Here is a 24,345-nt window from a genome sequence, read left to right as displayed (position 1 = left end):
TATACTAAATTTACTTAACTCTTTTTGCTACTTAGGATAGACGTCCTAAGTTTCACAGAAGAAGTGACCACTTAAAGAGTGTGCTGTAATACTATTATTACTTTGTGATTCTGAGAGGCTAATGTGTTATGTGCTCAGGGCCTTCACTATCAAAGATATCAACGATACACATCCGAGAATAAGTCTCCCAAGCCAGTTCCTGCACTCCTGGAATCTCATGATGCGTGAGCGCCCCCCACATATTCTTGTGTTTCTCCCATTTCTCCTGCGGCGGTTCCCAAGATCCTCCGGATGTAGGCCAAGGACAATGCTTCGTTCGCTGAGGTGCATGTTGAGCAATTTGTGCTGCGACTTCGGTGAATTCTTCGGGTTGCGCGCTCGTTCCATAAACCACGAGCCCTAGTAATGTCACCGCGTCTTGCCGATGCGCAGTGAATGCTCCGAGATATGGAGCCCATCTCAGATGTTCGGCGCCAATATCTCGATCTTTATCTCACCTACGATTCCAACGGCACCCTCGATTTATCAGGCATCACACAATTCACAGAATCGACTAAAATGTCCTCGGAGGACCTAGAGCGCAGGCTTCGCGGCTTTTAGTACTACCTGGAAAACCTCGCCGTCTTCAAGCCCGAGAGGCAATCTGCCATCATCAAGCTTATCCTTGCCATTCAAGAATGAGAAAGGCAGCGCGAGGAACGCAGAGACAGCACCTGGGCGTTCGGGCAAGATGCCGTCACTTCTGAAAATTGTTGGCGCAATTTCAGCTGCTAGCACCAAGCCTGGAATGTCTTAAACAACTGTACGTAAACCGACGCTGTGTCCCCGGGTTACTAACATGGCCAGCCCAGACTTCTATAAAGATTACAACTCTGTGCAGGGTGATCCTCTTGGCCTAGGAGTCCATTTTCCTCGCCAACAAGCCCGTGTCAACGTCAACATGTTCGTAGCTCGCCTCGCTGATTCTGTGGCATGTTGGGCTCTATTTGGCATTTAGAATGATGTTGTTTGAGAAGAGTCAGTTGACCGATAGTTGCCTTTTAAAAAGTGACATTGCACTTTTTGTCTTAGACCAGGAAGCTCCAAGCAGAGAGAAGACGCCATGTCCTCCATTTGGGTATTTCAGCTCCTAAATCAGGGGAATATATAAAATAAGTACCTAAAACTGTACAAAAATATCCCAAAGAAAGAGAAGTCTACCCATAAATTTGAAGTTTAAGTATTCCTTAGGTAAAGAATAATAAATTATGTTGAAATTCTTCATGTTGGCTACTTCTTCCGTCATCCTGGGTATTATAGGTCACTTGAACTTCGAAAAGTCTGCAGAGGAAACGAACATGTTCGAAGAGAAAACAACGGGGGCCGTCACATGCAGGCCCAAGGATCTTACCACCATCTTATGAATCTCTCGCCAATCATGCGTATAGTCAGCACTTGTTGGCCCGTTATGCCAACCCGCGAGGCGTATTTCGCATTGGGAGATTGGTCGGTATCGATGATGAAATGGCCGGCCCCCGGGTTGAAAGTGAGGCTATGGTTGGGCGGTGATAAGATCTTTGGACTGAACATCGCAGGGCCGATTGATGAGTAGGCGGGTATTTAAACTACACTCAGTCGCGCGCATTGCACTCTTTCAACGGAGTCAGTTCTCATTGCTTCGCTTGATATTAGCTATCGGAAGCAATAGCCGCTGTTGTGGTCACGTCAGGTTGTGATTCTTATGCTGGCGTTTTGAATTGGTGATTTTACCATCTTCATGATGGGGCTTTTCAACGACATTGACATTGAGCGAGACTTTCCGGACCATAGTAAGAGTTCTCTTTAGTATCTCAGTCACTTGAAAAGAAGCTAACATGGTTTTAGAGGTCAAGTCTATGGTGAGGCGTTCCGAGTGGGCAGTTCAGCAGCGTCATGGCTTCTTTCCTGGCAATTCTCTTCCGAACCATCACCAGTATCCAACCCAAGAGTACAATACTATTGACTCTTACAGCCCAACTTACTATGTTGACGAGCAAACTTCAGCCAACACTTCCTACAGCACTCCCAGGCCTCAGATTTAGTCTGGGAATCATGCACGTATTTATGGCTTTGATCCACACGTCAGTGGACTGGTCGATCTACAAGCGGGATTGTCGTTGGATAGTAGTGGTTCCGAGGATGATAGGTCTGAGAGTAGGAGTGAAGACGAACATGCGACGGGCAAGTCAGATCTCTTCCATCGTCATCTCGTCAACGTCAGCTAATTAGTATCAGGCACGAGGGAGGTAGTGTGTTGTGGAAGATCTTGGAAGCAAGGAGCCAATTACAGGTCAGTTCACATCACACCTTAATACACTTACAGGTTTTCTAACTTTGGTCAGGAAACATTACAATCGTAAACATAACCGTCGTCTGAATTGCGTCTTCCAAAACAACTGCGACTATCTCGGGGCAGACAAGAAGGACCTTCATCGTCACTACTGGGTATCTCACAAGGAATATGCTCGAGCGAACAAGATCCCCGATCCGAGTGGAACTTGCAAAGCTTGTGGTAATTATTTTAGTCGGAAGGATCGTATTCCTCGTCATCTTTCACGGTCGCTTTCATGCCGTGTTAAGTTAGGGCTTAAGAAATAGTTTTATCTTATTATGGCATGGAGGAACGGTGCAGGGTGATGAGGGATACGGCTTCTAACTTTACTAGGGACATCACTGCAGTTGGGATCTGAGTTTCGTGTTTTTTTTTTTTTTTTTTTGTATTTTGTTTTATCTATAGCATTCACTCTGAGAAACTCCCAGCGCCTTACATGTGCTACTGCTTCATGACCAACTCCAGAATAACTCCGTCATTCGATATCAAGACATGGCTGCCAAGTGCCTGAAAATCCCCTCAATACAAATACATCAGCCTTGGTGTTTACCAAACAATACTCTCCCACTGCTTCTTCGTAAGATCCTCCTTTGACTCGGCAGGCTTTGTAGGCGGCGGAAGTTCCTTGAGGTACTCAACCAAAATCTTTGGGTGGAGTGCGACACCCTTCAACTTCTCCTCCCATTCTTCCTGGGGTAAGCTCTCAATGATCCCTCGAATCTTAGTCGAACTAGGCGCATCTTGAGGTCGTCGGTCCAGATCACATGGTACGAATCGGACAGTGCCCCTGGGCCGCACTCGGTTCTGGCGACAGATCGAGATTTTGTTATCGAAGCGAGATCGACCATCCTGGAGGTTTACCCATGGTGTGCAGCCCGCGAGTTGTCGAAGACTGTTGGGATAGCGGAAGTCGACGGGGCGAGAGATGTCACTGGTGATAGCATCGCCGCAATCCCAACATGTAGGATTATACCCGCCGTCTGCAGTAATGGCATCTGGACCAAAGAGTAGAACGAACTTGATGTCTACTCCATCCCTCTTCAACGTATTGACAAGCTTGGTTCGGAATCCTGGCCAGCTGGCTTCAGAGTTATCGTAGACCCATGCCCAGTCAACAGGAATGCCATCACCACGCCAGAGGTTAGCTCGCTTCTCGCGAGAAAGGACGATGCCGGTCTCCCTCTTATCCATCTTCATCTTTAGTCTCTCATCATCAGTGGTGATGATGATAGCTGCGATGATGTTGAGGTCTGCTCCTGCATTATAGAAGACATGCTTGAGGAGATTAAGGTGACCTTGGTGAGGTGGGTTGAAGGAGCCAGGGAATATTAGGATACGGTTGACTCGACCTCGTATAATAGGAGGCTGTGTTGCCGTGCCGTTGTTGAAGGGGCGAGCTGTAGTCTGCGATGAAGTCTGGTCAGCCTCCTTGATACGCTCGATATAGTCAGCAAGACGTCGTGGAGCCATATTTTCGCCTTGAGAGTTTGATTGGGGGCTTGTAGAGGAGGAAGAACTCATGATGAAGAGAATCAGTGTGAGGTACCTTAGTATAGGGGTATAGTCGGCTGTTCAAACGAATGCGCTGGTACTGTGATTCATAGATGTGGCCTGCGCACAGAGTATGGAGCTTGACGGCTGACTTGGATAATTCTTTTATATAGACACTTACAATGAGTAAAACTTTTTGAATTAGAAGTTCGAGTCGCCCCTCTTGCTATCTCAACCAATTCGAGGTGATCTTGTTGATGTTAGTGTATTCCACGATGAAATTGTAAGTGCTGGTGAAAAGTCGTGGTAGCTGTCGTGAAAACGATGTCGAGAGATAATTTGATGTATTGCTACTCAGTCTACTCGGCAGTTTATATACACGTTGGTGCAAGTCATTGCTGGCGGTAACCGAATCACAGCTCAAATCTGTGTTCTCTTAACGGATGGGTGTTTATGAAGTAGTATTTCCGTACATTAGGATGATTTGGAGAACACCACAAGAGAACAGGTAATAATCGGGTATAAGCGTATATAATTTAGCCTGCTGGATTCAAATAATTATTCGCTCCTATGAACAAGTGCAGCATGATAAACGAAGATCATAATCGTGAGTATTCAGCTTCTAGGTGTTGCGATATCCTCTAGGGTAGCACATTAAGATCACAGGACCGTGATGTGATGTTGAACAGGGATATTCACCGATCAAGCTAATTATAGAAGATCGAGCTATGACACATGATCAATAAATTTTGCATCTGAGATTGACGGGAACATTCACTTGTAGATTATCATAAATGAACAATGATTAATTTCTTTGTACGCGATCCAGCAGAGCCAAACTGACAATATTAGCAATCATGTTGTTTCCAATAGTCACTGAACGCCTCGGCTGATCAACAAACAACCAGGTCGCGAAACCCTGTCAGCATCTGAATCAAGCACGGTCGGTGATGGTTCGTCAATCAGAATCAGAACGGGATAGCCGCAGGCACAGCTGCATGGGATCGACACCGCACAAACACCACATTCAACTAAGCGCACAGCATGAAAATACGATACGATGAAGAAGGGCGGACAGATGCACGAGAACTGAGATTTCCGCTGGAAAGAAGAGAACTGAAAAAGAAGATTTGTTGATCTTGTTCCTGAGTAAGAACCTTGCATGACGGAACGACGGATGATGATGCCGCGAATCGTAATCGTAAGGCGGTGAAAAATGAAAGCAAAAGAGAAAAAGAAAGAAAGGGTTTGCTCCGCTCATCATTTCGCTGAGGTGTGCCATAAATGGAAACAGGCCAGGGGTGATTGGATGCCGACATGCCAGCTCTCAACCAAAAGATATGGGGTAACGTCACTCAAGTCATGGCAGACGAGAACAAGACCAGCCCTGTATTCACTGTCAGACAGTGACACTCATTGATCTGACGGGGCATCTCACCCGGTGAAAGTCAACACATTCGTGAGCTGTGTCTCTCCTCCATGCCTTTTTATTACTTGTCAGTTACTGTAAGACCAGTCTCGGGAATGTGAGGATAAACAAACAGATGAACAGACAGTGGAACACATGACCCCTGTCATGCTGTTCTGAGAGGGTATTTCAGGTGCCGTCTCATTCGTCAGATGGACCGCGGCCACGGCAGACAAGGCTTGGGGCGAACTGGGACTAGTTTAGCTTGAAAGCTTTTTGTTGGAGATTTTCATTCTCTGGCGTCATGGGCATGATGAGATGGTTGATCATGAAGAGACTCGAGAATGAGCTAGAGTCCCAAGCTGAGCACTTCAGGGCACTCTGATTGAGTGCCATGCTGAGGGGTATGTAGCGGGATATTCCCTGAGCTTAAAATACTCGTGAGACTCGAGTTTGCTTGTGATAATGAGAGCTCCAACCTCCAGCTCCCAGCTCCGAGTCAGCTGTCGCCGGGTTCAGTGTTGCATCACATCAAGCTCCCTGTCTGCCGTTGCCGTTCTACTTACTCGCTGTGCATGGCCTTTCTGACAAACAGCTCCCCCCCCCCCCCTCCTCTCAAGTGCTGTACCTACCAGCCATCGAATTGAACCTGATTCAAGCAAAAAAGACCACCAACAGGGTCTTTTGCCCATCTTGTGTGTGCTGTGTGTGTCACTCGCCCATCCATGTCTCACTGTCCACTTAGCGCCCACCGCTTCCCAAGGTCCTCCCCCTGGCGCATTCTCCCCATGCCCCGATCCCTGTCCATCTTTTTCGGCGCGGGTCCTGGGCGTTCAAGCCATGACGAGCTAGACACGGTATTCATACAGTATCATTGTGCCGACGAGGTGAACGTAAGTGAGTCGAGGAGATATCTTCGGTTTTGCGACAGATAGATAAGAGAACAAGGCCTGAGCTCATACTTGTCATGATATCAACTCACAACCCTGCTATTCCTTCTCTGTTAGTCTCGATCTTAGTACAAAATCGGATTCTTATTACACCCCAGCCGGGGCACAGCAGTGTAACAACAAAGTCGATCCATTGGGTGATGTGATTGTTTCTGATCACGCCTCTGTCCTGCTTCGAGCCAGCCAGCACAACACCTCAGTTTCAACTGTGTGTGGTTGAGACGAGTGAGTGGACTGTCACCTCGTGAAGCCATCTATCTTCTACTCCTTCAAGATAAACATCGAAATTTCCAACATTTGGACCATTTCCTGTGTCTCGTCAGTATCACGTTGTTCTCACCTCTGGCACGTGTCGTATGGGTGTGTCCCTTGCTTTTTGCGTGTTCGTGTATGGTAACCGTATGTACATCTTTTGCTTACCGCTCGCGTTTTTGTCGCATAATCACTGTCGTTTTGCTTTTTCGCTTCTGAACTTTGCGCGCGCGCTCTTGTGTGATCTGATTCACTGCAGATACATCAGTTGCGCATTTTACTTTTACCTCCGAGGCACAGCGTTTGTTTTCCCCTCCAGCGCAAACCCAATTATCGCAGACCGAAACGACACGACTGACAACTCAAAACGTTGAATTTGTTACCTGACTAGAGTTAGTGGATTCGACCTCCACTGACTGGCATTTTTTTTCTTTGGAGATTTCCTGGGGTGGGAACAGGATTGGGTGGATTCAGGCCAAAGAGGAAAAGCGCCTTGTTAAAGCGAAAGGGAATTTTGGAGCTAAGAAATTGGCGCCATGGATCCACGGCATCCGCCCAAGCTTCCCTTTTCGCCGTCGCCATACGCTATTGTTTCTCCTTTCCCTCAAGTTCCAGTTCCAGTTCCAGTTCCAAATCCAGCTCCATTTTCCGCTTCTCCAACAACAACAAAACAACCATCGTCAACACCAAACGGTGTCATTACGATCCCTTCTGCTGGTAGCGCCTCGGCCAGCGCGACAACGGCCGTATTCTATCCCCTCGCCTCACCTACTCCGCATTCTTATCGAATCGCGCGCGCCGAATCTTTTCATCATCCTCATGTTGAGAATTTGAGCCCCGATCAAAACCTTGCGTATGCCGCTCCTCACAGTTTGGCCCAACGACGACCCTCCGACACCTCGATTTATACTCCAACGATCCGCCATACAAGCCACGAATCAAATCACGCGCGTTTCCAAAGCTCTACGGCCATTAACTCTCTCCGAACTCTCAATCGCGAAATGCCCCCTCCGACGTCGCCTCCTCAACCGGGGGCGAAACCGCCGCAAACTCAACAGGCGCACAGCATGATGGGTTACGGTCCACCTCCTCCGCAACCTGGTCCTCCTGTTGCTGTCGGTCCCCCGATGTCTTTTCCTTCAGGTCGCGAACTTCCTGCCCTCGGCGCGCTGGCGAGATCAGGCAGCAGTAACAGCTCCATGTCGATATCGTCAATGTTGGGCGGCCCACCTCCAGCCATGCGCGAATCGCAACCTCCGCCATCGCATTATCCGCCTCATTCTGGGCCACCAGTCTCTGGTCCTGGCTTCGCGACTGCAGTACATGCTTCACCGCAAATGCACTCTGCAACTTCCAACTACCCGCCATTTCGTCGACCTCACACTCCCGATCATCAGCGACCTTACGAGCCCAGAAACTCACCGCCTGGACACTATCCTACACCCGAAGTCCCACGCTACAGCACACCTTCTGCCTATTCAAGGCACCCCTCAGGCTCTGCAGATCATGCAAGAGAACCTGGCAGGTTACCACCGGGGCCCCCTCCAAGGCCGAGCAGCCAGCCTAAGTATCCGGGAATGCCTCGACCGATGGAGATGGGACGACCGCCAGGGCCAGAAGAAGCATATGGACGACGAGATGATATGGGCCGACCTCCGCCTGGCATGGAATACAACCCTGAAAGAGTTGGTTTGCGACCTAACCCGTACGAGGATCGGTATAGGGCAGAACGTGAGCGAATGGGTGAAGTAGAGCAGCGTGAACGCGAAAGAAGAGAGCGCGCATACTCTGGCAGCGATTCGGGAAGACATTCGATACATCCTGGTGACTATGGACACCGCGAACCACCTCGGAATCCTTTACCGTACGGCCGACCGCCTGATCGTGACCCGAGGGACATCAGAGATCCCCGCGACCCTCGTGATCCTCAAAATCGCGACCCCAGAGACATGCGAGAACGGGATCCCAGAGATGCACAATGGGGTCGCCCAGGCCCTGATCCCAGCTATCGAGCACCTATGGATCATCAGCGACATCCCGATTACCCCCCTGGCGCGCCTTACCCTCCTCATGGCCACTCTTATCAAGGGCCCCCACCCGATCGATACGCGCCATCCTCACATCCGCCAGCTCAGAATATGCCACCTGGACCGGCACCTTATGAGTCCCCCGATCGAGCACGTATGACTTTGATTCCTACACAACAACCACAACATTCCCATCGAAGGCCAGAGGAAGGGCCTCCACCACCGACAATTGCCTACAACGGAGCTCATGGCCCTGGACAATATGACTCTCCCCGGCATCGAAACAGTGACGACGCTTCAGCTCCGAACGGCCAGCGTAACTTGTTAGCCATTCAGGAGATGAATCGAAAGGGTAGAATTTCACCACTCCCACAAGCGGTACAGGGCGCGCAATTACAGCAACCTGGACCAACTGGTGAGCCTGGAATCAAGAGCGAATTCGGTCGCATGTTTGCGGGTATTGGCAATGGAGTCATGGGAGTTTCAAGTCCCATCGCTTCTACAGCCATGCCTTTTACAAATGCAAGTCTCGCTAAGCGCGAGGACTCGGAGAACATAACACCCGAATCAGGTACAGAGGCAGGAGGCAAGAGCACCAAAGGCAGGAGGAGAAAGCTAAAGGACGATGATGGAAAAGGCGATGATGATAGCTCAGGACGAGCGACTCCAGCAAACAGGGCAAAGCGTCCCAAGACTCACCAGCATCACCATCATCATCAGTATGTTGGCTTGCCGTTTTCTGTTGATTTCGCTGACCGTAATAGTCATCCGCACCATCATCATCATCACCCAGCCGACTCCGCGCCATTAACTGGTGCTGCGCCTTTCAAGAACTTCAAGACCGGTGCTCCCCCTGGCGAAAAGGGCCTACCTGTTCCTCATCACCACCATCCTCCTCGACCTATACATACACACCAGCACCAGCCAGCGAAACAAGCTGTGACGAACTCGGCTCCGGTCATCCCTCCGAAATCGAAAACAATTATATCATCAAAGGCTGTGTTGGAATCCGTCTCAGACCGACCCAGGCACCATCTTGGAGATTTCATCTACGATCCCGGACTGAAACCTGGGCGATTAGTACCGAGTACCTCTACACACCGAGCTTTTGCTTCCAACCCAAAACCATTGCCATGGGATATGATTAAGAATAAGGAGAATTGTATCCTAACAGTCAAGGTCGCACGAATTCATCTCTCGTCAATCGCAAGAGAAGAGATAACTTCACGAGGATATCTGTGGGGTACTGACGTTTATACCGATGATTCTGATGTTGTTGCGGCGTGCATCCACAGTGGTTGGATCAAGGGAGAATGGGCTGAGGACGTTGACAACTCGGTTTTGGATATTGATCAGGGAGTCGCCGACAAGCGACGTAAGAAGCCAACGAACTCGACTGTCGACCTCGAATCCGAAGACCTCATCACCGTCCCTCCCCCCAGCGGACCCATGTCGATCCCTGCGCAACGCGATCTGCACGTCAACGTTCTGATCCTTCCTCGATTGGTCAAATATTATTCTTCCACGCGACATGGGATATCTAGCCGAGAATTTGGTGGAGACTACGGCCATCGCCACTCGGTTCACGACGGAATAAGTTATATGATCAAGAGTGTACGATGGGTTGAGAACGGCGCACAGCCACAGGCTCGACTTCGCGGCAAAGCTCGACGTGAGCGCATGCGTAAAGCTATGCGCGAGGTTAAAGGAGGCCTCGACAATATCAACGGCATTGATCTCGACAAAGACAAAGAGGGACAAATAAGAGGAGGAATATCTGCCACATGGAGAAAAAAGGAGCCTGAACCATCCACATCGAAGAATAATGACCCCGTAGCAGAAGGCGACAAGGAGAATCAGTCATCTGCAAACGACGAAGAAGACAAAGAAAAGAGCGAGGCAAAGGCTCAGGACGTGGAGATGGATGATGCCGCCGAAACTCCAGCCTCAGAGGAGAAGACGGATCAATGACCTGGTCGTCACGATTTGTCACATGTTCATTAAAAGGCGTTGGTGTCATTGCATTGCAAGGCAGAGAAACCGAGGTCTTGTAACATTAGAATACCCCTCTTATGATAATAACAAGTTTAATCAGAAGGCGTTGGCCTTTGAGTCTAAGCCGCCCCGTCTAGTTTTGATACAATTTTGTACAGTCGCCACCACATGTTGAACCCAATTTCCCTTTTGTAGACACAGCTTCGATGACATTTAAAAGTCCGTAACTCGTCCATTGTAAGACCAATCGCCCTCTCCGCCCCATCTCAAAGGCTCATTCTTTGGCCCTCCAACCTCGCCAGTCTTGGGATTCGTATCACCCTCAAACTCAGGCGGCGCGCCACGGAACAAGCCAATATTTACATCATCTGTCTTTTCGGGCGTAGTCGTGTGACGAACCTGCGACGTGGCAGGCGTGGTGGCAGCGGCTGTGGTTTCTTCGGGCTGGAAGGCGGATGATACGGAGGCTGCGCGCTGGAGACGCTCGAATTCCGCTTGTTGGTCGGCGGGGAGTTTTGGTGGTGATGGGCGGGTTTGGAAGGTTGAGGAGAAGCGGGTTGTGCGGAGGGGGGTTAGAAGGATGCGGCGGGGGAGAAGGCGTGACATAGTTGCTTGTGTTTGTGTGTTCTTTGAGGCGTGAGTGGTTGTTTGGTGGAATCGAGTATGGTTTGGATATTTAGAATGCGATGGCGAATTGATAGAGGAAGTGACGCAGATCGGGGAAGAGACGGGCCGAGGTTAGATTGACATGATTGATCGGTCATAAAGTGGAGAATGATCGGGATGAAGAGGTACGTATCTTTTGGAGTGGTGATGGCTTCATTTACGATTTAGAGGTGCCTGGACTGAACATCTCTGACAGGTCGCACGATGAGAATGACTAATTCTGATCATTTCCAGCAAAGCTTAGACTTCTATAGTCATAGTAGAATATGTCTATTGGCTTCCACCCCCGAATTGAAAGAGATCACGAGAACCTCGCCATCAACACTTTTGCTTCTTTTCCTTGCGACCTTGATAGACTTTACACTGCTACTGTCACGAGTTTCGAAAGAGGCACCCACCAAGTCAAAAAACTGTCTTCACCTCTGACACATCGTCTCATGATGTCGGCCACTTCGGTCGCCCGATCGGGTGGCTTCAATGGCACGTGGGATTAAGGCTGTCCCTGGAGCCTCACAGACAAGGGGCTCTTGAAATAAAGATGTAGCCGAGACGCTAAGATACTATCGACGGTGTCAATATGTAGGTGTGGCGTTGTTAGCCTGACGTCTGAGCTCGGTCAAGGATATCGATGTGATGTGATATCTTCGATTGCTGTTTCGGTAACGGCCGCAGTGAGATCTTTGTCTAAGAAGTTGACTCATATTAAGAGAGATGCTTATTCGTGGAGGTGCTGGTTGATATGCCTTGTTGTGGTGGTGATGAAATGGCTTCACTCAAGCCAGGCGAGGATGAAGTCATGATATACGAGCCACAATGACATACAAACGCCTTGAATATCCGTTGACTCCGCTGGAATAACCTTCTCAGCTTCTAAACTGCCAAGTCTCTTAAATTGTATCATCCTTCTTATTATCGCCTCAACACGCGTCTCTCATCAACCTCGTGCTCCATCCTAATCCTATCATTGGCTCATCGACATCTTCACCACCACAAGACCCCAAATCACGGCAACATCTTAAACAAGTCTCGCTCGGTCCTCAATTCGATCAATTTCACCCCCTGCATCGACCGTTTCTTCACCAGAAAAAGCCAAGATCGGTTCTAGCATCTCGCCTATCGAATCATAGCTTCGCAAGTACGCACACTTTTTGCGGGAGCGCGGATAGTTTAACCAGTCCTTTGGGTGTTTAAAGGCAGCTTGGGACCCACGATCGTCGACTGCAGCTTATGCTTTGACCAGTGCTTATCGGCCTTTGTTAATAGTTGGCTTGATCATGGATTGAGAACATCGCTGTCGTGGAGACAGCAGCAAACTCTTGATACTCTATTATTGTTATTACCCCGAATGAGATGGCGGTGCTTCATCAGTATGATTACATCTTTGCTCTGACTGTTATATTTGCATGCCTCGATGCCTGGAACATTGGTAAGTCTCTTGGATATCTTGCTGGATTATGCTGACGTTGTAGGCGCCAATGATGTCGCCAATTCGTTTGGCACGTCGGTCTCCTCGAGATCGCTGACCATGAAGCAAGCAATGCTCGTAGCAGCAGTTTGCGAATTCAGTGGCAGTGTATCTGTTGGGTCTCGAGTGGCAGATACCATCCGAACGAAGATTGTCGACCCTCATCACTACGACAGTTCACCCGGTGTTTTACTTCTTGTCATGATGTGCACTATCATGTCGTCCTCGCTCTTCCTGACATTCGCGACTCGACAAGGATTACCCGTTTCAACTACTCATTCGCTCATCGGAGGACTCGTCGGGGCAGCTACAGCGTCGATAGGCATCACAAAGATAAATTGGGGATGGCATGGTGTGTCGCAGATCTTTGCTGCGTGGATCATTGCGCCGTTGATCGCAGGCTGTATGGGGTTTGTGCTGTTCATGTTCACCAAGAAGTTCATCTTGACAAAACAAACAGCTGTTAGGAGGGCATTCTACTCCATCCCGTTCTATACCTACTTGACAGTAGGTGCACTCACGATGCTTCTCGTTTGGAAAGGGATCCATACTATCAACCTATCTACTCGAGACATCGTCATCTCAGTCTTTGCGACAGCTACTGGGATGACTCTCCTCCAAATATTCTTTCTCCTTCCCTTCCTATGGACGAGAATAATGCACGAGGATTGGACTCTCAAATGGTATCATGTCTTTCAAGGACCACTCCTCCTCTGGCGATCACCACCTCCACCGACACCAGCTGGGTTCACTAAGCCTCGCATCAGAGACTACTACCAGGGGCATCTCACGCGGGAGGAACTCAACCACCTACGTACCTCCGAAACTCTTCTCCAATCGATTCAAACACCAGACGGCCAGTTACCCGATCTCGATCGTGACGATGAATGGATTCTCCCACCGCCAGCTCAAACACCACCCAAAACGCCCCCAGGTCGCTTCGAACCTCGCGCCTCATCGGAATTCATACCTCCCCGGCCCGACGGCTCATGGAACAGCCCTAAAGTAATGGCATGGAAAGTCAACCGCGTGCTACTCCGCGGACTGGAGAAGGACGTCGTGGCTATGCAGAAGCGGAACAATATCCTCAACTGGGATTTGGAAGACATGCACGCTCGATCTGCGCACTATGATAACCGTGCAGAGTACATGTATTCCGCTCTTCAGATCCTCACCGCCGCAACAGCATCTTTTGTCCACGGGGCAAACGACGTCAGTAACGCAGTCGCCCCGTTCACAACAGCATATCAAGTATGGTCCAGCGGAGGCATACCCGAATTCGTCGCCATACCGATCTGGATCCTCGTCGTAGGCGGTGCATGTATCGTTGTCGGACTGTTGACCTACGGCTACCACGTCATGCGGACGCTAGGCAATCGTTTGACGCTCATCTCGCCAAGTCGTGGTTTCTGCATGGAGCTCGCGAGTGCAATCACGGTGCTCATGGCAACGAGGCTGTCTTTACCCGTGTCTACCACGCAGTGCATTACGGGAGCTACGGTGGGCGTTGGGCTGGCGAATGGGGATTGGAGATGTATTAATCCGAAGCTTGTGCTTTGGATTTACATGGGTTGGTTAATTACGCTGCCGGTGACGGGAGTCATGTCAGGCTGTTTCATGGCACTGATCATCAATGCGCCGAGATGGGATGGGTGATTACATCAAAGTGTTTGTATTTCTGGGCTTAGCGATGATACCTGTTCCATATGCTTGTTTGCGCTTATGATAAAATGACTATATTTAGAAGTATATACTAGAAGCTTAGAATGCTCAAGGTTCAAGCAACTCGTGCAAGCAGAGGCCAATGCAACTCGCTCGTGATGGCTTCATGAATGTTTGCTCATGTCCGTGCTAACGGCTAGCTTCCTGCAACAAGCCTCGCGCATGGCACCTATTCCGCTCCAACATCTCCTCAAGTTGATCCCACAACTTGCAAACATCAGACTCGTCAAGTTCCGGATCATTATCACTGACAGCGGCCCACTCCTCTACTGGTACGATATCATGATTTGCTAGTCCAACCACGAACCTCCTCATTTTGACATCCAATCCGTCTGAAGTATCAGCAAAGGGATCCCCAATGCGTTTATGCACTGGACGCGCCGTGGTCGTAAATTCAAGCAGCTGTTTGGGCTGTCTGTCGAGGAAGAGGTTGATGATGTTGGTCCAGATTTGCTTGGCTGGGGCTATACAGTTCCGCAGACTGATCTTCTCGAGTGTCCCTGCATGTTTGGAAAGAAAGGCAAAGAGCTGGCTCGAGATCTGAGAGTAATCCAGTTCTAATGTTGTCAGGCACGGTAGATTGATAGACGGAGATGCCCAGTTTATGGGTTCCACAAGTTGCTCATTGCCCATGACTGCATTCAGCTTCCCAGTGAGTCGCAAGACCTGAACATTATGCAGATTCTCCAGAAACATCTCCGGGAAGAGAGTTATGAACGCCTGGTGTGCTGAAGTCATTTTTCCATACATGTAACTCCCGCCATGTCCCATGTATCCGACACCAGCAAGTGTCATCTCAAACGACGCCAGGTGTTTAAGAAGATCTTTCCATGTTTCTGACTCACATGCACGATATGCTTCTCGCCCAGTTGGCGGAAGACTATCGATCTCAAGTCGAGAAAAGGAACGCGCACTTTTGCTTAACGCCAGTAGACTCCCTTCGATAAGAACTCTCCAAGGCTCTGTATCGTGTTTTCCATGCCATAGATGAAACTCCCAACGGTTCAAACACTGTGGTGACAGAGCCCATTCCGATAACTCCCAGTGACTCAGGTCGAATTTAAATTTGTCCAAGGACGGGAAAAAAGTTAGAGATTGTAGTGCTGTTCGAGTCTCATCACTGAGCTTGATCTCAGGCTTGTGTCTCCTGTCTCGAGCTGGCCAAGGATGATGAGGGTTGTATCGAATTTCGCGAACGATATCCCTTCGAGGTCCAGATGCGAGAGCCAATAAGGCACTTCCAGATTGTGAGGTTTCGTTTAATTCGATGATTGAGTATGTTTGATGTTCAAATGCAGACATTAGACGATGAGACACGGCGCAAAGTTTTCGCAGATCTTCATGATCGACACGGTTGAAGATTTCGAGGAGAATCTCGGGGGCAACTCGATTGAGTGCCATTCTGACAGTGTGCTGTAGTGAAACAACATGGAATAAAATAAGAAAATGAGTGAGAGATGTAAATAATCTGAAATGAGTGGGAAGTTAAATTGTAACGTTATCGAAATCTGACGTTGGATCGTGGCTCTTGGCGTATGAGGCTTGAGTTATGATGACACTAAAAGATAAGACTCTCTCTGACGACAACACGAGTCATGCAGTGCCCTCCGAAATGACATCAACAAAGTTTGTTGGGATTCTTCTTAGTAAAGCCAGTGTATTAAACTTCTTGACCATGATAAAACAGTCTGAGTCCCGAACGACTTGATCACTTACTGGTGAACTCAAACCCAATAGGCCATGGATATCCTGGCTGTTGGTTTCTGAACAGACTGACACAGTACCAATAGAGAACGGACTTTCATATCTATAGGTATTTTGGGTTATACTCTTGTATTCTCCCCGTTAAGACCGGTAGATAAATGATGTGCCAGTTGGTCTTGAGATGCTTATCTCTTCTTTACTGATGATTTGCGTACTGACAGGCTTTTCAACCTACGAGTAGCAGCGAGGTAGCAGAATCAGTGAATATACACCAGAGTCAAAACCTTGTAAACGGACTACCTGCTGCGCTAAAACCAATGGCACTTTTTATGTGTGAAGGCATGTATTTGAAGAAGATCACACTGTCTTACACTGATGCCTGGCTACCCTGTACCCTTCAGCAATCCAGTAAGCGTGGCCTGATTCAACTCTCTCCTGTAAAAATTCTTTCTTGGCACGCACTGTTAGTGCGGTGCTAGGAGCGGGATTTTCTGCAGGCCACGCGACCACACAAAAACTGCGGGGACGCTATCGGCTCCCTAACAGCAGTTTTCAGAGAAGGAATTTTGGAGAGTTCGCCTTCTCTGACAACACCTTTGTCGGATCTAATGGCGGCACCTCAGAACCAGAACGCCTTAGATATCGGAGGGCGATGCCCCGGGCATTCGTAGCGACATCCTTCCGATCAACGACGCCGATTGCGATGGGTTTTTCTCCTTTAAAGGCAAGCCGCACCGTCGGCCTCTGATCCCTTCCCGAGGTTTTTCCCTGCCGCCGCGACAGTCGACTACGAGCTACAACTTGGTTACTGGAGATTGTGGACTGCGTCAGCAGATGTAGTGATGCGCGAGAGAATTCTGGTCGGTGGAAAAAGTTCGACAATAGATTGCCCTCGAACCCGCTGACGGGTGACGGGCTTGAGAAATACAGCACCTTTTGTGCCATTGGTATGCTGGATGGTGAAGGAAGCGGGGTATCCTGTACCTAGCTAGCTCAGCACGTCTTTTGCTCCAGTAGGAGATTTGGCTTCGTTACAGCCACCCAGACGAAAAATACACATACATACATACATACATACATACATAGCGTGGCCTGATTCAGCTAGCGGCTGCCTTTGCCATCAACTGCCATGGCCATATCAATGTACAGGAGCCATCCTTTCTCATCATATAAATCCTAATTCATCGGATCATCTGCCTTCAACTTGTTTCTTTTTACCCAACCTACATGTTTTATCTTCTTTACACGATTGGCAGCTTAGATAACCTCGGCACAATAAGATGAGATGAGATGTGATGTGATTGGAGTGCTGGTTATTGGGACCGGGGTGAGCCAAACTGTCGGGTCAATCGATGGGTGATAATCTGCAATCTCTTGCCTGGATTTGCGTGGTACGGTGTCCATTATGGGACAGTCTGTCAGATAATCGCAGATAATGCTTCGATAGCAAGTGCCATCATGCTGGATGGGATCGTGCGAGACTGAGTTACGATGGCGTATTGACGGGTGAACAGTATTTCCTTCATCTCCCACCAAGGTTGACGTCCGCTGCCGCTTTCAGTTCCGAAACGACAATAGGTATTGCTCTTGTTTCCAACTCATTGCAAGTCTTACAGAACCCGTGGTGGTTACGAGATCAGGAAATCCATCGGAGGATAATAATTTGACTCGTCCGATTGTCGTCATTTTCGCAAATGTTCCAAGGTCGATATACGCTGAGTTTACGAGTTGAGTTCAGCATGACTTCGAGTCCAGCAATATCGGCTTTTTACGGTTTTCATGATAGCCAACTCAAGCTTTAGATGTTCTATTTATAGTTTATAATGCAATTCTACAAAGAACAGATAAACTTACTGGCCATTGCAAATCGGATTATCGTGTAAATCCTATGTCAACCTTTGCCTCATTGTCATCGAAATACTTGCAGCGTTCACAAACTCCAGGATTTACACCCCAGAACCCATCGTCGCCTCTCATATCACATCGAACTGTAACGATGCCGACCACAATAAAAGCACCTGTGGTGTGGATAAACGGCTTCCCAGGTACTGGCAAGAAAACCATCGCCGACGCTATGAAGCAACTCGATCCCAACATCCTAGTGCTAGACAACCACAAGTTGATCGACCCCGTAGCAGCAGTAATCTCCAGAGATCACCCAGAATACAACACCCAACGAAAACAATACCGTCAGACCATTTTACAAAGACACGTACTCCATCCCTCCAGCCACGATCACCTCGTCGTCTTCACAGGTACACCCCCTCCTCCGTGCCATCATCTAGATAATACTCAGATTCATTAGACTTTCAATCAGACAACGAGCTGGGTCAAAGTGTGGCACAAGAGTACGCAAACGCTGCAAGTTATGCAGGCCGCCCCTTTCTTCCTGTATACTTGACTTGCGGTCTTGAGGCAAACATTGAACGGGTAGACCACGCGGAGCGGGTGGCGAGTGGAACTACGAAGTTACTCGATCAGTGTCTTTTGCGAGATATGAAGGGGCGTTGTGAGCTGTTTAAGTTTCAGGGATATCCGGGCTTGATGATTGTTTCAACGGAGAAAACGGCTTTGGAGAATGCCAAAAAGATTCTTGATACGGTGCAGGGATGGCGAGATGCAGATTGATCATACATGACAACCGCAGGGCAGTATCATACTTTGGCACGGCTACGGAAGGCTTCCCCGGTCCGAGATAATGACTAATACAACGGGAAAGACGTTTGGTATCGGGTGCTAGTCTAGACTCGATACGCTGATGCACTTTGACGTTTGGTGATCGAAGCGTGGGCAGATAAGCAGACTGCCGCATGAGGGAGGTCAACACCCAACGGATGCACTGCAATAATGACGACGAGGTATCAAACAACTGAGGAGTCTCATAGTATTCTATGTAATAATATAGTGGATATAGTGCACGTTGGCATCGGGTAACACATTTGATACTCGGGATGAGGAGGCTGGATGCCCTCCCGCGCGGATGTTGAGTATCATATTAGTGACGACAACCGCGGGATCCAAAATGTATGGCTTCACATAAACCATTATGACATCTCAATTTCATCCAAGACAATCTAATCACGTGCGAGAGCATTGTTCGTCTCTGATTGATATACTCGTCCCCTCCATCCTTTTCCTCCTCTTCTTCTTTGCTCCAGAGTTCACCATTTCCCCCACCTGTCACTATGTCTTGCCCTCTCGTTACTTTAGCACCCGTCCAAGTCTTCTTGGTTGAGTACGAAGTTCACCTCCAGTATCAGCAGTACTGGCATCGAAGCACTACCCCCTATCATGATGCCTTTCCCCCTCAATTCCCTATGACTTGGAGCCCCCTTTACCCCTCAATCTACGAGCGGACTGATGGTATCTTCAGATGCCCAGTATTGTCCTGTACAGCTGGCAGCTCTTCCTGGGGAACCGTTATCTCATGGACTATGCATTACCATTCTGTCGCAGGAAGATCCCTCCTCTGATCTGGGCAGTGAGCCTACGTTCCAGTGGAAGTTGTTACGGATGTAAAACATCCATCCGATATAATGAGTCAATGGCAGCTGAAGAGTTCAATACAACTTCGACGTGGCACGGGGAACATTCCCGCTCGCTACTATTCCCTTCAGCCTTCATCGCCACAGTATCCCTGATAACACACTCGATGGAGGAGAACATCATCTCGAAACCAAAGAGTATCTTGCGCCACCGACACCTTCAGCGTGAATGAGGTACTACCCGGGCAGGGTCTCGGCGTGCTGGAACCTAGCACGGGATTGGAGAAGGCAACGTCAACCACGGCTTCAACTTTTCCAGTCTGGATGAACAGATCAAGCGAGCCGATAAAATCTACGCACACGAAGTTTCTCACTACCGACGATCTCAGGAAGACAATGCGCTCATGTGCCAAAAACATCGCAGTCCAGCTGTCGACACGCTTGGTCTGCGAATGTATTGGTGAAGCTTACCTCAACCATATAGGTGTCTGAAGTCTTCCCAGCCCCTGGAGTGAGCATGCCATCAGCAACAGTGTATTAATATGAATCCAGATGCATACGACCATATTCTGCAGCTGCCAAACCTCATCCTGCCTACATGACGTGTTGTGTTTATCTGAGAATGCAGACGATCAGATCGCAAAATGGAAGAGCGTGGGTCGATGAGGCAAAAAGCCTTGAAGCACAACCCCTTAACTTTTCTATATTACCACTTTGCTGCTTGATGTTGTTACTCTGTACCCAATCCCTCCAATCATGGACTCTAAGAAACGACCAAATCAAGCATATGTCGAGGACTACGTTTCAGACTAGGACTGGGCTTTGATAGTCATCGACTCGCCTTGTTACCAAGAGGAGCTGTTTCAACTGTCAACCTCTCAATGGTTTTTCGAAGACAAGCAACCTCAGGAGGAGGAACATTCGAGCCAAAATTACACAAAATCAGGCATTTGCGATCGATGCCTGGTCTTTACATATAGGCTTTCGGAGCGTAAACCTGGGTGTGTTTGGCATTGACCACGGGTTTGGCTTCAAGATCCAATTTCAATGTGATATGGCAGGAAGACACTCTTCATCTCATCGTTCGATAGAGGAAGCGCCAGGATCTTCAAACGGGTTGAGACATTGACCAACATGGACGATGTTCGGGGGCATGAAATCTGTCGGCGCTTGAAAACTTTTACGACGGGTTACTCACTGAGACAATCTTTGGGAACAATTTGATGAGGTCGACAATGCAAAGTGGGGGATTGCAAAGAAGAGCCCATTCTACACAATGGAATAAATGGGGAAAGCATGCGGATACGACCTCAATGATCACTCTTTGATCGATAAGTTCGACTAGGCGCAGAAAAAGATCGTCAACAACCAGATCAGGCAATTGCAACGCCTCCAGGCCGACCACATAACTATTATTCAGCTTGATCCAAGGGCTAACATCTCCTCGTGTTTCTTGCGTCACTGGACATTTGCCTGACTGTGATACCCATATATCATGTCGGCTCAAGTGTTGGCGGCAGACCACACTCAAAAGAGACGCCTCGAGAACAAGATACTCAAGTAGTAAACCCTTTTAGCCCAATTCGAAAATATTATGCATCGAATTCTCTTTTTGGACCCTATATCAACCAGGAGTGCAAGTAGGCCAAGTCCTTCATGGCTGGCTGCCCTCCTGTCTCTCTACAGTAGCTCCAAAAGACGAGTCTGATTCCATTGCCGAAAGGAGTCAAAAGGCTATAAAGGCAAACTGAGCAGAAAACCCAAGATGAACCATCAACCCCGGGAGCGATCATTGCTATAATGGCAACCAAATCTGTCGATCACCCACAACTCACCCAGCTGGCTTACGATATGAATCGGACGGCCAGTTTTGTGTCCCTGAAAGTAAGGATCCCATGAGCTGAGCCATGATCCTCTCTGCTATTGGGAACTTCTAGCCGAGAACGAAGAGAAGGACGAGATCTATGTGCTCATACGGAAGCGAAGTCACGATTATCCTGCGGAGATATCTTCTTTTTCTACAAGGCCTTGTATCTCATCTGGAGCCGATAACCACACGCCCAGACTTCGGAAATGTGATCTAGGTGCTTGGGTTGGTTATCAACTTGGACAACTTTAACAAGTAGAGATACTCCACAAAGTTGCGGTACGCCTGACCAAAGACAAGCCTGAGGATGTGACTAATAGAATCGACTACTGCTGCGACTCTATTTCGAGACAAATAAAAATCGAAGAACTCCCAGTTTCTACGCACGGCAAGATCACTATCGACGGAATGGATTTGGATATACTGTTTCTGGGAGCACATATTAAGACGAATTTCGACGTTGTCATAACCACTGTCTGCGTCCTTGTCAATCTCTACGGCGCAACAGAATCATCTGTCTCCACCTGAAGGAGCACGGCATGGGTTATTTCTCCGCCGCGGCTTGGGGTACTACTGTGAAGAGCATATGGCTTGCTTTGACGAGGCGTTGGCCTGAGCGGAAGGGAATATCAAGGCGGCTGATAACCACGCCACCAAGGCTGAAACTGCGACTGTGAATAAGAATCGTTGGGGGCAGGACAGAGCCTACATTACAGAACAAATCAATTTCTACTAGGACATCCCAGCACCATGCGTCGAGATATCTACCACGACTACCAGCAGTGTGGGCAAGCTGAATCTAGGTCCCTCCCGCATATCCTTCCTGCGTGCAACGGCGCCTTCAGTGAGATAACCATAAAATAACTCAAATACAATAGTGTGATTTATTTGGCACGCCTAACAAGCGAATCACCAAGTACTGTCACGATTCGGCGCTCAGGTGAACACAGCTACAACATATACGAACCCCTACCGACGTATCTTTCCCTCCCGGGAGCAGCGTCAAACATCACCTCCCTGGAGGCTCCAAGGTTCTATCACTAATATTATATGGTGGTTTATCATCCTGTAAGTCAATCTAATATATGAGAGTGACCTAGTTGTTAATAGTCTAAAGTGACGCCAACAGAAAGAGACGATGTTAACCGTCAACAGAAAAAACAAAGAAAGCTCTAGGGGATAATCCGAAGATGTTCTACGCCCCATACGAGTGCTACCGCATCCACACTCTATGGCGAAGTTTCTATTATAAACTGTTTAGCCTAAGATTAGTCTCGTGGCTGAGATTACTGCTACATCTGCAATACGGGTCAAGACGCTCATAACAGGCTGCACCAGGCCATGGGAAACCAAGCAATTTCGGTGGCATGAGCCTCTTACTACACACGAGTCGGAAGAAGCAACCTGGTAGCCCGGGTCTGCCCACCCAACAAACAGCAACTATCAAACTCTGCTCATACTAGCGCTGTCGCGATGGTGCTGGCGCGCAACATCTACTTCATCAGAGCACAATCTCCTTTCTACTCTCAAAACCTTTTCTTATCATACACAACACAACATTTAGACTCTTTTTCACCTTGTACGTCAAGCAAGCACTCTCATACCTTTCAAAGACAAAAGCCAGAAAATGAGATTGAATGGATTGCTATAAAGGGACTCATTCGGAACTGAGCTTGGTGTCACGAATTCCTGTCCAAGGCTTACCTATAGAAACTCTTTAAGAGGAACTTTGTGGGCACTAGCTAAGACAGGTTCTCGAGGTCACAGTTTCCAAGTAAAAATAATTAACCCTTCTTCCTCTCTACAGCAACTACAAACAGGAGAAGGCGCTTACACAACAGGAGCTGTAGGCATCATAGGTCGCGGATTGGCCTCCATCCTAACGTCTCTCCAATCACACATAATAAGGCAATTTCGTGGGTCAGCCTTACTGAGCATATGATTCTGAATACCAGCGACCACCTAACCAGAGGAAGATGACTCCCCCACAATGTCAAGCTTGAGATGACTCTGAGCCCGAACCCAGGCCCTTTATCTTCCTCACACTCCTGGACCTCCCACTACCAATTGGTCCTGGGCTGTTTTCAGGTACAGAAAACAGACAATTCCGTACAATGCTACCGTATTACATCATGTAAGAACTTGAGATATTACTACTCGCCATACCAGTGCTATTGGTATGTAAATTACATCAGCGAAGTAGACCCAGAAGCCAAAGAGTCTGGGGATACTTGAAGTACGCACACTTCCCGACATTGGACAATAGAATTGGCGGTGCAATGCCAAAAAGCAGCAGCTAATACATTATACGAGGTTCCCACGAACAAATGCTGATGACGATTTCGGCAGCGATTGCAACGGCGATGATGCGCAAGTCGACGAAAGTGGAGATGCCTCAACCCTACGACCCAGCTCTCCAGCACACAGCGTTGCTCTGAGTGATTTATTCAAGCCCAAATGTTGCCAATGGATGAAAGCGTTTCGTCTGAGACAAAGAAGACCGCCGTCAAAGAAACACTGGAAGATGCATATACTTGCGATTTTGTGTCGACGCCCATACCCAGCTTTGCACCACACAAAGTCTCCCGGGAAGATATTTGGGATCACAAAATAATATCAGAACACTTACATTACCTTGAAAGCTTGTACTCTGAGAGGAGTACTCAGAGTAACGGTGCTACTTCATTACCTGCAATACACTGTTGCTCAGTTGATCTGTGCATGCTTTTTATGGCTCTTGTCCTCTTTACTCTCTGTTCTGTTCGAGACATCTTGATGTTCTGTTCGGAAAAAACCCACCATTTTACTGCATCTTCAGTATCTGCAGCTCACTCGTCTGGATAATCAATTACTGCGAGGAGTCGGACATCGACATAGACGGAGAGCGAGAACAAGACTTGCAAGCCAAAAGCAATCATGGCGATTTTGCAACGAAGCGTCACCTCAAAAGCAAAAGCTCGCCA

General features: G+C 48.4%; 9 protein-coding genes across 12 annotated transcripts; 6 read left to right on the top strand and 3 right to left on the bottom strand.

Annotated features, from left to right (window-relative positions):
• Positions 1 to 277: 277 nt before the first annotated feature.
• FOXG_18965 (uncharacterized protein) lies at positions 278 to 1,185 on the top strand. Of its 2 annotated transcripts, none has more exons than XM_018399115.1 (2): positions 278 to 802; positions 852 to 1,184. In XM_018399115.1, the coding sequence occupies exon 1, from the start codon at positions 436 to 438 to the stop codon at positions 598 to 600; it is 165 nt and encodes a 54-aa protein (XP_018239929.1). In that variant the 5' UTR covers positions 278 to 435; the 3' UTR covers positions 601 to 802; positions 852 to 1,184. The 2 variants fall into 2 exon arrangements, with proteins under 2 accessions (XP_018239929.1, XP_018239930.1); XM_018399116.1 differs by having other exon boundaries at positions 352 to 802; positions 847 to 1,185.
• A 365-nt stretch (positions 1,186 to 1,550) lies between these two features.
• Positions 1,551 to 2,896, top strand: FOXG_18964 (uncharacterized protein). The gene is made up of 4 exons (XM_018399114.1): positions 1,551 to 1,808; positions 1,864 to 2,199; positions 2,254 to 2,308; positions 2,361 to 2,896. The coding sequence occupies exons 2-3, from the start codon at positions 1,912 to 1,914 to the stop codon at positions 2,266 to 2,268; spliced, it is 303 nt and encodes a 100-aa protein (XP_018239928.1). The 5' UTR covers positions 1,551 to 1,808; positions 1,864 to 1,911; the 3' UTR covers positions 2,269 to 2,308; positions 2,361 to 2,896.
• On the bottom strand, positions 2,733 to 6,831 carry FOXG_05002 (uncharacterized protein). 2 transcript variants are annotated; one of them, XM_018383064.1, is made up of 5 exons: positions 5,384 to 6,831; positions 5,280 to 5,324; positions 4,620 to 5,228; positions 3,897 to 4,567; positions 2,733 to 3,754 (listed from the first exon to the last, which is right to left on the bottom strand). In XM_018383064.1, the coding sequence occupies exon 5, from the start codon at positions 3,545 to 3,547 to the stop codon at positions 2,897 to 2,899; it is 651 nt and encodes a 216-aa protein (XP_018239927.1). In that variant the 5' UTR covers positions 3,548 to 3,754; positions 3,897 to 4,567; positions 4,620 to 5,228; positions 5,280 to 5,324; positions 5,384 to 6,831; the 3' UTR covers positions 2,733 to 2,896. The 2 variants fall into 2 exon arrangements, with proteins under 2 accessions (XP_018239927.1, XP_018239926.1); XM_018383063.1 differs by having other exon boundaries at positions 3,897 to 5,324.
• On the top strand, positions 6,250 to 11,360 carry FOXG_18963 (uncharacterized protein). 2 transcript variants are annotated; one of them, XM_018399113.1, is made up of 2 exons: positions 6,250 to 9,197; positions 9,243 to 11,360. In XM_018399113.1, exons 1-2 carry the CDS (start codon positions 6,988 to 6,990, stop codon positions 10,447 to 10,449), a joined length of 3,417 nt encoding a protein of 1,138 aa, XP_018239925.1. In that variant the 5' UTR covers positions 6,250 to 6,987; the 3' UTR covers positions 10,450 to 11,360. The 2 variants fall into 2 exon arrangements, with proteins under 2 accessions (XP_018239925.1, XP_018239924.1); XM_018399112.1 differs by having other exon boundaries at positions 6,250 to 10,656.
• FOXG_04999 (uncharacterized protein) lies at positions 10,483 to 11,999 on the bottom strand. Its single transcript, XM_018383062.1, has one exon. It carries the CDS (start codon positions 11,077 to 11,079, stop codon positions 10,687 to 10,689), a length of 393 nt encoding a protein of 130 aa, XP_018239923.1. The 5' UTR covers positions 11,080 to 11,999; the 3' UTR covers positions 10,483 to 10,686.
• On the top strand, positions 11,801 to 15,884 carry FOXG_04997 (PiT family inorganic phosphate transporter). The gene is made up of 2 exons (XM_018383061.1): positions 11,801 to 12,565; positions 12,609 to 15,884. The coding sequence occupies exons 1-2, from the start codon at positions 12,490 to 12,492 to the stop codon at positions 14,258 to 14,260; spliced, it is 1,728 nt and encodes a 575-aa protein (XP_018239922.1). The 5' UTR covers positions 11,801 to 12,489; the 3' UTR covers positions 14,261 to 15,884.
• Positions 14,273 to 15,946, bottom strand: FOXG_18962 (uncharacterized protein). Its single transcript, XM_018399111.1, has one exon. It carries the CDS (start codon positions 15,725 to 15,727, stop codon positions 14,456 to 14,458), a length of 1,272 nt encoding a protein of 423 aa, XP_018239921.1. The 5' UTR covers positions 15,728 to 15,946; the 3' UTR covers positions 14,273 to 14,455.
• A 2,080-nt stretch (positions 15,947 to 18,026) lies between these two features.
• FOXG_04996 (uncharacterized protein) lies at positions 18,027 to 18,658 on the top strand (the record flags this gene model as incomplete). Its single annotated transcript, XM_018383060.1, has 2 exons — positions 18,027 to 18,285; positions 18,336 to 18,658. The coding sequence occupies 2 exons, from the start codon at positions 18,027 to 18,029 to the stop codon at positions 18,656 to 18,658; spliced, it is 582 nt and encodes a 193-aa protein (XP_018239920.1).
• Positions 18,659 to 21,315: 2,657 nt separating this feature from the next.
• Positions 21,316 to 21,910, top strand: FOXG_04995 (uncharacterized protein; the record flags this gene model as incomplete). The annotated part of the gene is made up of 2 exons (XM_018383059.1): positions 21,316 to 21,399; positions 21,644 to 21,910. The coding sequence occupies 2 exons, from the start codon at positions 21,316 to 21,318 to the stop codon at positions 21,908 to 21,910; spliced, it is 351 nt and encodes a 116-aa protein (XP_018239919.1).
• Between the last annotated feature and the right edge of the window lie 2,435 nt (positions 21,911 to 24,345).

The sequence above is a fragment of the Fusarium oxysporum genome, chromosome 7, assembly GCF_000149955.1.
Source record: "Fusarium oxysporum f. sp. lycopersici 4287 chromosome 7, whole genome shotgun sequence".
Taxonomy (NCBI): domain Eukaryota; kingdom Fungi; phylum Ascomycota; class Sordariomycetes; order Hypocreales; family Nectriaceae; genus Fusarium; species Fusarium oxysporum.
The sequence above is the reverse complement of the archived record's forward strand: the minus strand, read 5'-3'. Positions and strand labels throughout refer to the sequence as shown.

Coding starts and splice junctions, on each gene's coding strand:
- FOXG_18965 (XM_018399116.1), top strand. CDS start 436: ATGCTCCGAGATATGGAGCCCATCTCAGATGTTCGGCGCCAATATCTC.
- FOXG_18963 (XM_018399112.1), top strand. CDS start 6,988: ATGGATCCACGGCATCCGCCCAAGCTTCCCTTTTCGCCGTCGCCATAC.
- FOXG_04997 (XM_018383061.1), top strand. CDS start 12,490: ATGGCGGTGCTTCATCAGTATGATTACATCTTTGCTCTGACTGTTATA. Junction 12,566..12,608: donor CCTCGATGCCTGGAACATTG/GTAAGTCTCTTG, acceptor CTGACGTTGTAG/GCGCCAATGATGTCGCCAAT.
- FOXG_05002 (XM_018383063.1), bottom strand. CDS start 3,547: ATGAAGATGGATAAGAGGGAGACCGGCATCGTCCTTTCTCGCGAGAAG.
- FOXG_18964 (XM_018399114.1), top strand. CDS start 1,912: ATGGCTTCTTTCCTGGCAATTCTCTTCCGAACCATCACCAGTATCCAA.
- FOXG_04999 (XM_018383062.1), bottom strand. CDS start 11,079: ATGTCACGCCTTCTCCCCCGCCGCATCCTTCTAACCCCCCTCCGCACA.
- FOXG_18962 (XM_018399111.1), bottom strand. CDS start 15,727: ATGGCACTCAATCGAGTTGCCCCCGAGATTCTCCTCGAAATCTTCAAC.